The sequence below is a fragment of the Dermacentor albipictus genome, chromosome 7 (genome assembly GCF_038994185.2).
Source record: "Dermacentor albipictus isolate Rhodes 1998 colony chromosome 7, USDA_Dalb.pri_finalv2, whole genome shotgun sequence".
NCBI classification, from domain to species: domain Eukaryota; kingdom Metazoa; phylum Arthropoda; class Arachnida; order Ixodida; family Ixodidae; genus Dermacentor; species Dermacentor albipictus.
Window position 1 is genome coordinate 29,848,638 of NC_091827.1, and position 13,523 is coordinate 29,862,160.

General features: G+C 50.8%; 2 protein-coding genes across 7 annotated transcripts in view; one reads left to right on the forward strand and one right to left on the reverse strand.

The window, feature by feature from the left end:
* LOC135917460 (cysteine-rich motor neuron 1 protein-like) overlaps positions 1-5,455 on the reverse strand; it is a 179,168-nt gene extending 173,713 nt beyond the window's left edge. Inside the window, exon 1 of one of the 2 annotated variants that reach the window (XM_065451020.2) lies at positions 4,189-5,455. In XM_065451020.2, the coding sequence (XP_065307092.2) occupies positions 4,189-4,687 (499 nt within the window). In that variant the 5' untranslated portion in view covers positions 4,688-5,455. The remainder of the gene's footprint in view (positions 1-4,188) is intronic. The other variant, XM_065451021.2, reaches the window with a different exon arrangement.
* LOC135917461 (nuclear transcription factor Y subunit gamma-like) overlaps positions 1-13,523 on the forward strand; it is a 496,387-nt gene that overhangs the window by 143,943 nt on the left and 338,921 nt on the right. The window lies entirely within an intron of this gene.

Sequence of the window (13,523 nt, forward strand, 5' to 3'; positions counted from 1 at the left end):
GGGCCCGAGCCTCCTCGTCTGTAAAGTATACCTGCGCAGGCCATCGAGGGAGAACAAGCGCAACACGTACTCGAACACACGAAGAGTCCCAACGGGCGCCGCTATCTGCGTGGAGATGGGACGAGAGCGGGGAGGGGGGGAAAGAGGGGGCGCAGTCACGCGGCTTGCGACTACGCGGCGGGCTGCTCCGCAAATAAAGGAAAGGGAGCCAGAGAATGAGGCGGCGCGACAAAAGGGCGCGGGCGCATCGGGTAGCCGTAGTCGCCCCAACCGGCAATACCTTACATTTTTTTTTTCTTTTTAGCAACGCTTTGCTTTTTTTTGTCCCCGAGGTTTTGGGGCGGCTCTGGTCGGTGCTCGGTTTCTCGCCGAGCAAACTGGGCCGATCCCGGAGATCGTACGACGAGAAGTGGACCGATCGCGGAAGAAGCACAGTATAGTCGACTGGGTCGGATCCTGGACGTCTTCTGATAAAAACTGGGCCGATCCCGGAGATCATCTGATGAGAACCGCACCGATCGCGGAAGCAGCACAGTAGGAGTCAACTGGGTCGGATCCTGGACATCGTGTGATAAAATGTGGGCCGATCCCGAAGGTCGTAAGATGAGAAGTGGTCCGATCACGGAGGCAGTGCAGTAGTCAACTGGACCGGATCCTGGATATGGTGTGATAAAAATTGGACCGGTCCTGCGGATGGTGTGATGAGAAGTGGACCGATCGCGGAAGCAGTCCACTATAGTCAACTGGGCCGGATCCTTGATATCGTGTGATAAAGCGTTGGACCGATCACGGCGATCGTGTAATGAGAAGTGGACCGATCGCGGAAGCAGTCCAGTAGTCAACTGGGCCGGATCCTGGATATCGTGTGATAAAGATAGGGCAGATCCCGGAAACAGTGCAATAGTCAACTTGGCTGATCCTGGATAACGTGTGATAAAAACTAGGCCGATTCAGGAGTCAGTTTAATAGTCAACTGGGCCGAACCCGGATGTTGTGCGATAATGACTGGGCCGATTGGGGAGGCTGTTTTACTAAGTGGGCCGACTCCTCAGATAGTGTGACAACAACAACAACAACAACAACAACAACACTGGACCGATACCGCAGACTGCGTAATTGTAAACTGCGCCGATCCCTGAGATAGTGTAATCAAAGCTAGACGTATCCGGGAGCTGTTGTAGTAGTAAACTGGACCGATTCTTAAGCGAATGAGATAAAAACTGGGCCAACCTGCGAGACTATGTGGTCAAAACTGGGCCGGTATTGGGGACTGTGTGCTAGCGAATTGGGTCCATTCCAGAGATGGTGTAATCCAAATCGGAACTAAAGCTATATCCGATTGCTTGGAAATTTAGGAAGACGAAGAGTAATACATGAAGCCGCAAAAAACGCATGATGTCTCGCAGCATGAATATTATTAGACAGACATCCACGTCTAACTCCCGTCGTACAACCCAACGACCGCTACGCCAGAGAGCCCCCTCTAATAATATAGGTAGGAAGAAGTGTGGCCCAGACTATGGAACTTCGGACGCGTTACAAATTAGCAGTTTCGCCCGAAGAGGAAAGAGCAGTGCCAGCGACGGCAACGTTCAGCGTTAAACTCCTCGCGCGGTGGTATAACAAAACGTTGGGTCTAACTAACGCCGGTCCGACTATAAGCGGACGGACGCGACGTAGGCGGGTGCGCCAAAATTTTTTGGCACCCTTAAAGGCCCCTAACATGCCGCGTAGGGGGCCTGTAATGGCATGGCGCAGACGCCACTGTGTTGCCCGTGAAGAGAGCGCCTACCGAAATTACGTCACTTTCGTATTGTAAACACTAACGTTGTTTCGCACTTTTCAGTAGTCTGAGAAGATTCAAGATAAAAGGCGTACGCTGTGAATGAAATATTTCTTAACTGTCCTTTACGCGCTGCAATTCTTGAAAAACTCTGACGAATAATTCAGTCAAGACGATTGCCATCACGTCTTTGTAGAATCCATTTTTATATTGCGAAATCGTAAACTTCGGGGGGAAAAAAAGCTTACAACACCGTAACTGAACAAGAATAAGCGATATCGCAATCCTGTAAGCGGCAAGAAAACTGTCAAAATTGATATGATATACACCGCTTTGAAATATTTCGAGTAGGGGTTTCGCAGAATGCTCGTAAATATTGCATCAATTACAAGATAAAAGGGCTACAAGCCCTTTTATCAAATATCAAAGATATGTACTTCCCGAAGTGCGATACCTGGCTTTCGTGCGGAGTTCCAGATTTGTAAACTTCGTGCTTCAATTTAATTTTCGAACTCCTCGAGCTTCGACAAATTTTCTATTCGTAGAAACAAAACAATGAGGCTCCAAGTCCGAATTTTGTTTTCAACAGTCGATAGAGTTCCGTTTTCTATCTTAAATGCACAAAACTTAATTCAGATCAGTTCGGCGTTCGTGTAACGGGAGCATTTCCGCGTTTCACTTCTATTTGAATGAGCATGTCGGAGTTGACCTCGAGCTAAACACCTCCTAAGAGACACCTGTTAGCGGACGCAACAAATACGCGGACGAAACTTTGTCGCGGTATGCGGATAAAGCAAAAGAAAAAATGCGCTGACAAGAAAAAAGAAAAAAAAAGACGAAGGAAAGAAAAATCTGCGAACGGGTCAGATGCTTTTGTAAAAGTTTCCCGCTATGTATACCTACCGGTCGGCGATTGAATGTGATTGCGGCCAGACAAGTTGTTGTGAGAATAGCGGTGGTTATAACAGTTGATCGCTTTCCTGCTCTATGTATACTTGAAACATATTGCAATATGTAGACTGTGAAATAATTTACACGCTCAAATGTGATTAAGAGTAGATCGGTCTATAACTCACACCCTAAGGCAATTTGCACCAAAGGGTGTGAGAGTGTGATTTAGACAGATTTGCACCCTTATTCATTTTTAAGGGTGCAAATTATTTTACAGTGTACGCCTGCAAACTACGTTTTTCCATTGTTCCTTAAATGTTTCTTTTTTCTCCCTCTCTGCTAGCGGGTGGGCGTGGTGCGACAACCTGGAAAATAATTGCTAGCCCACTTTCTCACTGCGGTGTTGGTAAACGTTTTTTTTATTAGTAACAATATTATTTAAAATTTGTATCACATATAACGTAGTAGTAGCAGCGGTATGCGAAATTCAGAGGCACAAACCACAGCCCCAACGCGTGACTCATTATACTGGATGCCCTTGTCGAAGAGGGCGAGCTAACGGTGATAATAGTTATAGCACGCGGCGAAGCACATCGTCAGCATTTTCAGTCACCTACGCGTAACACCGACCGTTACGTAACGGTAAAACATTTGCGACCTTCGCGAACCCCCGGTACATGAATGGCGGAGATAATTGGTTGTGTCGTCTTGACAGCCGAGTTCCTGCTACGGGAGGTTTCGGCAAAAAAACAGCCGCCTCCGATAAGGACACGCTGTATCGGCAGTGACAGGTTCTCGCGTCAATTGTGGCCAGCCAGCTAAGTACATTGTGTAGAGATAGCGCTCAGAGAGACGATAAATGGCGCGCGTAGGCGGGAAAAAAAAGGTAGAGACGGTGGAGCTACGAACTATCGGTAGTTTCTTTGCTTTAAAGGCGTCTGCTGAGCCGTCTGCTTGGCCGTGCACGTGTGCTTGCGCCGTCTGCTGCAACACAGATCGCGAGACAGGCACCGCGGTGAAACTTCTGCACTAGCGCGGTGGCCTGGCAAACTTGGCAACGATCGCGTCTGCTTCTGCATCGAAGTCGTCTGCTATGCCTCGCGCGGTGCGTAGGCACTGTTGCAGAAGTTAGCGTCTTCATTGCTTACGAAGGCTAGTAGGGTTTACAATTTTAAGGGAGCCGCTGGAACAACGTCGCAGTCGTGCTTACTTCGCAAACGCAGTCGCGGCGCGCACGTAAACGACGAACCGTTTCTCTGCGGCGTCTGCACGACTCGCATCACGCGGCGCTGTCATCGTGCAGAAGACGCGGCGCGCTGCGGCGGCACTGCGCGTCCGGGAATGCAGCGGGTCTCTCCTTCGAAGTAGCAGCGGCGCCGAGGAGGCACGAAGAAGACCCGTGTGACTAGAATAAACCCGATGACCATCGCGCGCGCACGGCAAAGCAAATAGAAACAAAAGGCGAGAGAGCGGGCGGGCGGGCAGGCGGCGCGCCGCCAAGCCATCCTCCTTACCGTGACAGGTGCCTTCCTCGTGGGGCTCGGCGATCCTGCCGACGGCGACGTCGGCGAGGCATTCGAGGGGCGCCGCGCAAACACCGCGGCGCCGGATTCCGCCGCAAGGCAGGCCCGGCGCGCCGCGCACGCACTCGCGGCAGCAACCGCACCGATCCACGACCTGCTCGTCCAAACACTTGACTCCGTGATCGTACTCGTCGTCGTCTGCTGTTGCTGCCGCAGCCCTCTTGTCGTCTGCTGCACCGTGCACGGCGGCGATCGCCGAGCACCACTTCTTCGTGTCGCACTGGTTGTCCGGCGGGCACGACGAGAGGTCGAGGTCGTCGTGATGATGATGCGAAGACGACGACGAGGAGGCACCGTCGTCATCGGCTGCCGTCGTAAACACTGCGCACGACGACGCGAGGAGAATAACGAACACGACGCGAGACGAAGGCAGGTGCGGAGTGACGCGGCCGCCGCCGCTCAGCTGTGCAGCCAGCCGCGTGAAGCGCATGTTGTTGATGGGTCTCGGAACGCTGCGTCGCAAAACGAAAGGAGCAGAGGCGCGCGCGGATTCAGCGAGCGATCGAGCTGGAGCGCACTGTGAATGCTGCTCAGCCGGGACGCATCTATTCGTCGTCGCTTTGCACGGGAACCAGAGGCACCAGCAACATGAGGGGTCGGCGTCAACCGTGCCGACGACGACTGAGAGACGCTTCCCGACTCGGACAGGATCGCGTCCGGCGGGCGAATAACCGACACGGAACACAGGCTCCTCGCTGGTCTCACACGGCGGCCACTTCTGCTACTCCCGCAGAGTCGTCTGCGTGCCGCTCGGCTGCTTCAAGCGCGCGCAGCGGCGTCCCGCGACGAAGACCCACTGCACCTGGGCGGGCGTCGGGTCGGCTGTGCGAGATCGTGGCTCAGGACGCCCTTGTGCGGGACGTTTCGTTGCGCGCAGCCCTCGCAGAAGCCGCCACTCGCTTCTCACGCGTGCAGGGGCCGTTGACGAAGGACGACGAGTACAACGCCGTTTGACGAGGGCGACGACGGCGAACTGAAACAGCTGAGAGCGCAGGCTTCGTCTTGGCTCGGCGAGCAGCAGCGCTCCTCCATGCACAACACACAAGAACACGCACGCGCGTCTCGCAGACGACGATAGCAGACGACGGAGGCGGCGCGCTCACGCGCCGCGCGAGGGCACCACTGAGGAACAGGAAACGAGACTCGCGCGCGACCACTGCGAAAGCAGCCGCTTCTCTGATGCTCGCTCAACGGCGGCCGTGCCGGTCGTCTGCTCGGAGTTGGGTGGTGGCGCTTCGGTCGCGTAACTCTGCGAGAGAGAGAGGGCTAGCTTTGAACACAATTCTCGCCTCTGTCTCTCGCTCACTCTAGTCTCTCTGTCTTGCTAGCACCTTCCTTCCACCTGTTTTGTGTTTGGTTTCGGAGAGAGCGCGCAGAGGCGCCTCTGGCGGTTGAATGCTTTTTGGACGCTCAGAAAAAAGAAAATAGAAACGAATAAGAGACTAAGGGGAGGAGGGAGCGAAGAGTTGATACCGGCGTCTTCTCTCTGTTTTGTTGTATAACAGCCCCTCTCTTTCCGTGGGCTTTACATTCGCCCGCTGAGCCGTGCTTGCTTCTCTGTCCACCGTCCGCGTCGCCTTAGTCAAATAAAAGACAGATAAACCCCGAAGTGTCTCGCCTCTCCTCATAAATACCTTCGCCTCCCTTTTTTTTCCCTGCTCTCTTTTATGTTTGGCGTTAGTTTCATCGTGGTTCTCACTGGTCTCAGCTTTTGTACTGCGCCGTCCTTTCCGGGCGTCATGCTCCCTAGACCCCGTGAACGGGATTTTATTGACATTCCCACGCGCCCCCGAACACGCCACTCCGACACGCATCCTGATCACACACACTGGATGCCTTTTCTATATTATTGTATACTCTGACGGTCGCTGGTTCGTTGGTGAGGTAGTCGCTGTCTCTATACCGCTGGCCTCTTGAATCCTCGCCTTTAGTTTCATCTTGTCGTTTATTTGATACCCTTTATTGTGGGACCCCTCCTCCCCCCCCCCTTCTCCCGCAAAAGAAGGACAGAATATCCAATAGTGTGGAGTGATGCTTTCGCCTCCGGCGTGTGTCTTTTCGTACTTCTATTTTTATAACTCCAGACGAAAACAGACTGCAAGAAGAAATACTTATCGAGGACCTGGTCTCAGCGAGTAAACATTTCTCCCTTTGAATTCTGGGGGTTTATTACATTCTCGATAAGCTTGCGTCTCAAAACTTTGCGTCCGGAAAAAAATTGGTAGTCTTTTTTCTTTCTTTTCTCTTTTTTGTAAGGCGATTGGCGCTCCAAACACTCTTAACAGTGCAACGACAACACAGACGTCTTCTAGGACCTGTGGCCCATTTCCACTCTTGGGTGTTTCATTTATTATTATTTCGTTGTTTCCCGTATCGCTCTGCGCATTCCTGAATACAAGCTCCTTCGCTTGGATTGCACACCTTTTCGGGCTGCCCGACTGTCAGCGTATCTTTCCACGGGTCACCGCACGGACACAAATATAGCTATACCAACACCGACGGCTGGAGGCGCTCTGATATCAACCGGACTCCTCAGTTGTATAGCGCCTCGTCGACAGGAGGGAAGACCGAAATTGACCCGGGAATCTAACGTCACGCCAGTACATCTAACAAAGCTGGAACATCCTTTCGATAACCTTCTATCTTCCCCCTGGAACGTCTCCCACCTATTTTCTATCCTCACTTGTCTCCGGCACAGTTTTTGTTTTTGTTTTTAATTCTCTCGATCCGTGAAGCACCCACCGCACGATCGCCTGCCCTCCCCCCCCTTTTTTTTTTGTCGTTTTCTGGTTCTTTCGTCTTTGTCTACTCCCTCCACACCCCCCCCCCCACTCCTCTTCTTTCTTTTTTTCGTTATCGCTTGTGAGTTGCTTCGCCTTCGGGGAACGTTTCTCCCACGTACGGTTCAACGCGCTTCGCTTCTCTCTCACGCACGAACAAACACAAACACACAAACAAACACGCGCACAAACGATGTCGCAAGCCCTCGGAGCTTCCTTCCTACGCACCGGAGCGACTAGCCGAGAGTCCGAGGATGCGTCTGCGTAGTACGTGCGCGAACTCTCTCTCTCTCTCCCTCGCTGGAGGGAAAGAAGAAAAGAATAAGAGTTCGCGGTCTTTCCCTGGCTCGGGTGTGAGTTTCACCGTTCCCCTTCCTCACCCACACAACCCTCGCGACTCTACACCGTCTCTATATGCGTGGACCTTATCATCGCCTCCTGCTTGGAACAGATTCCCACGTGCGGTGTTCGATCTTGCTCGGGTATCTGTCGCTGTGTGCTCGCTCGCATGACCACAGGAAGAGGGCGCGCGGTGGGCGGAGCCACGCGCTAGACTGGAGCAACCGTACTCTCATTTCACCTCGCTCTCGATGGGGAGCCACGCTATTGAGCCAGGTGTGTCAGCGATGCACTTAAGTGGAAGCGTCACCTAAGACAGAGACAGAGAGAGCAAGAAGAGGAAAGGTAGAGAAGTCAACCAGACGGGAGTTCGGTTTACTACCCTGCACTGGGGGAGAGCAATGGAACGAAAAATGAAGGCGTGACGTGAACGGACACGAAGAGACAACATTGGAGATTAGAAAGCGAATCGGGGTAGCGGATATTCTTGTCGACATTAAGAGGGAAACATGGATCTGGGCAGACCATGGAATGCGTAGGGCCAATAACCGGTAGACTATTAAATTTACAGCATGAGTGCCAAAGTAAAGGAATCGCAGTCAAGGACGGCAGAGGCTTGGGTGCTGGGATGAAATTAGGAAATTAGCAGGCAGAAGTTGGAAGTTGCTAGCGCAAGAAGTAGAAGTGAGATCGCTTGGAGAGGCCTTCGTCCTGCAGTGGACATAAAAATAGGATAAGGGTGTTGATGGTGATCCACTGCAGGATACCTCCTTCCTGAAGCCAGCCATTTCTCTTGCTTGATCAAACTCAAATGTTGCCCTAATTTTATTGGAAATTAGCCTGATGAATATTTTATATAATGCTGAAAGCAAGCTTAATGGCTGCATTCAGCCATTTAAGCCTACCGGTTCGTCCTAAGCCAAATGGGCTTATAATTCTTGAATTCTCTCACGTCTCGCTTATGGATTCGTGTATAGTTGGCATTCTTCCAGCTCTCCAGTGCACTTGATGTCGTGAGACATTGCGTGTAAAGAGCCGCAAGCTTTGAAGTATAATATCCCCTCAATATTCGAATAAACCGAATGTTATTCCAGCTTGCAGCTTTTTCCAATTACATGTCTTGCGGAGCCCTTGTAACCGCATCGTTAGTATACACGTGCAGCTTCTGCATCCTGTCCGTCGCTACTTCAAATAAAGGTGGCACGCCTGCTCTACTTATATAGGTCCGCATAGAACTCCTCTGCTACTTTTACTCTGTTGTATAAATTGTTGATGATATTTAGTCCCTCATCTTTCACTTTATACGTCGTGCTCTTTCCTATATATGCCAAGTTTCCTTTTCATTAATTTTATGCTGCCCCTATTTTTTACTGCCTAGCCCCTCACTCTTTCCGAAGTTTTAATTCCGAGTATCACTTAATTTCTTCATGTTTATCAGCTTTGACATTTCAGCGAATTCTATCTGATCCTTTGTGTTGTACACTTCCACGCTTCGTCGTCTCTTTATTAGGTTCCTTGTTAAGTGGGAGAGCTTACCTACAGATTACCTTGGTGCTTTACCGGCCATTTCAGCTGATGTTTCTGAAACATGTCTAGTTGCGATTTCATTCATTACCTCTACTATTATTTCCATCTTCGTGTTGTAAAGCTGCATATTTGTCTGCCATATGGCAGACAAATATGCAGCTTTCAGAGTAAAAGTAGATGATTAAATGTATAGTAAAGTAGATGAAAGGTACAACGCCATCCGAGTAAACGCGGATGACGTCAGGCTGGTGATGTCATTTGCTTTTACTTTGAAGGCATTGACGTTTGCCTGTTTTCTTTGAGCAATTTAGTTCTTTCTCGCTTCAAATTTAGAGCCATCCTGGGCCTTATTACTTATTAACCTGTGATGCCTGCCGTTTACCCTACCTAACACTTCTATGTCCTGCACTACCAGGCAGTCGCAACATTTTGTGCATTCATTCTGTTGGTCACCCGCCGTGGTAGCTTAGGCATTGGGCGCTGTTTATTTCCAGGTTGCTGGTTCGATCTCGGCTGCAGCGGCCGAATTTCGATGGCGCCGATATGTTGCGTAAAAGAACGCTCGTTTTCTTAGACGCGTGTTAAAGAATCCCAGGCGCTAATATTAATCTGGAGTCCCGCAATAGCTCATTATTAGATCGTGGTTTTGGCATCTGAAAGCCCATATATTTTATTGCGATAACGATGATTAAGGACCGCCCGGGCGCATTTCTGCCGTCGCCGTGAGGTTCAGAATAATAATATTTGGGGTTTTACGTGCCAAAACCACTTTCTGATTATGAGGCACGCCGTAGTGGAGGACTCCGGAAATTTCGACCACCTGGGGTTCTTTAACGTGCACCTAAATCTAAGCACACGGGTGTTTTCGCACTTCGCCCCCATCGAAATGCGGCCGCCGTGGCCGGGATTCGTTCCCGCGACCTCGTGCTCAGCAGCCCAACACCATAGCCACTGAGCAACCACGGCGGGAGAGGTTCAGAATACAGCCCGAGGGCGATAGAATCGTCGCCGCGCGCCGTGTGCTGTATGTGCGAGTACAAACGTTCCAGCGTGAGCCGGCGTTCGCGGCTGAATCTCGCGCACGAAAGCGAGGAAAGTGGGAAGGAAGCGCGCTGCCTTCTGTCGCGCGCAAGGGATCCGAGCGGAAGACAGGGAGGGGAGGCACGGTCTACTACGGGTGGCCCGGGCAGGTCGCGCCCGCCCGCCCGGGTCGCTGTATTTTGAATGCTATCTGCGACGGGGACAGCGTCCGCCGCGCGCTGTGTTTTCGCGGCTTTTAATTCGCGTTGATGCGAGACGCAGCCCGAAGGTCGATTCGCTCGCTGCTGCTGCAGCGCTTCCTCACTCTAGCGCTTTGACAGCGAGTTTTGGCGGTCATCGAGTGAGATGTGTTAATGCTTACTTGGGTAGGCGTGACACCACGTTCTTGTTAATTTAGTCAGTATGCCTTTGTTTACACGTTTATACGGCCGATAAAACTACCGTCTTTGTTTGGTATAGCTACTGTCCATTGATTTGCTATCGCAATCGATGCTTCGCCTTTCGAGCGAGACTGCGACTTTTTTTGTTCATTTTGTTTATCATGTGACAAGGAGCCAGCGGCGCTTCCTACCGGCGCCAACCGCTCAGGTTTATGCCACACCACTGAAGAGAAGAAAAAAAAAATGCTGCTCAACTTGTGCGTTTGATGCATCAGCCAGCCGACTCTTCTAATACATGCCAACATGGCCCTCCTTACATAAATTGAATAAAGTGAAAACACGTATACGCCCGCTCCGAGCTTGCGCCACCGCAGCGGTCCTCGGGCGAAAGCACGAGCCCGCATCTTCGCAGCGGCCAGAGTCGGCTTCTGCTGCGGTATCCAATGCTGCCGGTGGAGAAAAGCGGCTCTCAGCAGTTCCCTCTGCTGCGCGACGTCCCCCAACCACCCTCACCCACTTTCCACATCCTCCTCGCCGACGACTTTCAAGAGCCCAAGAGGAGTTAGCTGAACAACCCCCTCCTCCTCATTTCGGTTACACTCCAGCTTTTCCCTCCTCCTCCACTTTTCTTGTACTACCCACGCCCGTTTCCCTATCGCAGTATATATGTTTCGTTCCTGTGCCTCTGTATTTTTCCTTATGTTTACAAATGATTCTGTCATGTTGATCTTTTGTTGTTGTTGTTGTTGTTACTCTGACTCGCGATTAGACTCGCCTTGCTGGCGCTCTCGCCTCACGAGAATCGACTGCGCGCTGCGTGAGTGGTAGTGAAACGATCGACCATCGCCTCTCTCTTCCGCGTTATCGAATTTGCTGTCGAGGGCTGTCCTCAGTGTAATGACGGTAGCCTGTTCGCGGCAAGCAATCCTAAATACTAGTAAACTTCAAGGAAAAAAAAAAAACAGGTTAGATGGGAAGAGAGCTGGAGGTAGGGAGACGTCAAGCAGTTTGCGGAAAACAAGGCGGCTCACAGAAGGATCATTCGGCATTTTGAACGCCCCCCCCCCCCTTTTTTTTTTTCAGCTTCGTCAGGGGTAGTTGTTTCATCTTCAATGTAAGCATAACCAGTCAACACCTCTTAGCAAGCCTGTGCGCTCTGCTTTTTGGCAACTTGCTGCTTGGACCGAAATTTCTATTGCCAAGCACGCCATCCGGGACGCTTAAGTTCCTTCGTTCTGTGCAGGCAAATTCTCTTTAGTGGCCCGCGTTCCAGAGGCGTTGAAATACACATCAAGGATGGGGAATTTAGCAGGGACATACGGAATCCTTTGTTGTGCAGGTAATTTCGTTGTAGTGGCGTTAGTTAATTGTAAGAGGTGTTCGACCGTGTACCGCGCCCTGGTTCCCGTACAAAGAAGCCCGGGCAAAGCGCTACACCCTGACTAGTTAGTTAAGTCAAGTAAGGGAAAGGAATTGTGACGGGAGCGTGTGTTGGCAGCTATGTACAAGGGGGAGGGAGGGGGGAGGAGGTGAGAGGTGGCGTTGAGCAGGCGATGAACTCGTGCCCTATTGTCCACAAAGCGCTCCGCTCAGGAAGAACCGCCCCTCCGCTCCCCCAAAAAACCGCGTGGGCGCCTTCTCCACTTTCGCTGATGCTGTTGTCCATTGCGCCCGAAGGCGCCGGCGCCAATGGATGGCAGGGCGATGAGATGAGTGCGTGGGGCCGGTTGCACGTCTTTCTTTCTTTCTTTCTTTCTTTCTTTCTTTCTTTCTTTCTTTCTTTCTTTCTTTCTTTCTTTCTTTCTTTCTTTCTTTCTTTTTCTTTCTTTCTTTCTTTCTTTCTTTCTTTCTTTCTTTCTTTCTTTCTTTCTTTCTTTCTGTTCGTGGATCCTGCTGTTTCGGTTTTCGAGGGAATAAAAAAAAAAAAAGGAAAATGCGACTATTCGCTCGGCGGTTGTAACAGACTCGCAAGGAAGCTGGGGCAGCGCAGGAGAGATAACAAGATGTATAATCCCGGAAGGAGAGAGAGAGAGAGAGAGAAATAAACAGAGCGCTGGAAAGAACGCGAATGCACTTTGTAATACGCTTGGCGCCCTCATAGTCTTTGTTCTGAACGTTAAGCGAAGGCGCTGGAAATCATTAAGGATGTTCCGCTTATGTTTCTCAGTTTCTTGCGTTGTGGTTTCTGCTGACGGCTACGAAATGAATGCACTGTCCGAGTCGAAGCCCTCTCGTGGAAGTACTCTCCAAACCAGTTCGCTAATTGAGTTTGCGCTTCTTGTTACTTCTTCTCCTTTATAGAAAGGAAAAAGTTATGGCAAGCTTTCGCTTTTGGTGTTTTCGATGCGCCGTGGCTGCTTTCTGCGCGGCAGGAGGCGTAGCCGGACGACGTTTAACAGGAGGCTGGTTTCGGGAGAGAGGTGTTCGTTGGCTACTCCTTTTAATGCGCGAAATTACGTGCCACATACAAGATCAGTTTACGGAAACCGGGTTTGTCAATTGCTACTCTTCGTCGGCATCGTGCCTGCCGATCTGTGCTTGCATCTGCCGGAGCCGAACGCAACCCCTCCCCCCCCCCCCCCCCGCTCACCCCTTCACTGTCGTCTCCCTGGTGAGCTGATGTGTCTGAATGTATACACCTGCGTCACTTCGATACAGTGGGGTCTAACCGAGGTTTCCCAGCACACACACCCGACGCAGGCCGATAACTGGAGAGCTTGGGGGAAGGAGTCTGTCTGTCTGTCTGTCTGTCTGTCTGTCTGTCTGTCTGTCTGTCTGTCTGTCTGTCTATCTATCTATCTATCTATCTATCTATCTATCTATCTATCTATCTATCTATCTATCTATCTATCTATCTATCTATCTATCTATCTATCTATCTATCTATCTATCTATCTATCTATCTATCTGTCTATCTGTCTGTCTGTCTGTCTGTCTGTCTGTCTGTCTGTCTGTCTGTCTATCTATCTATCTATCTATCTATCTATCTATCTATCTATCTATCTATCTATCTATCTATCTATCTATCTATCTATCTATCTATCTATCTGTCTGTCTGTCTGTCTGTCTGTCTGTCTGTCTGTCTGTCTGTCTGTCTGTCTGTCTGTCTGTCTGTCTGTCTGTCTGTCTGTCTGTCTGTCTGTCTGTCTGTCTGTCTGTCTGTCTGTCTGTCTGTGTCTGTCTCTGTCTGTCTCTGTCT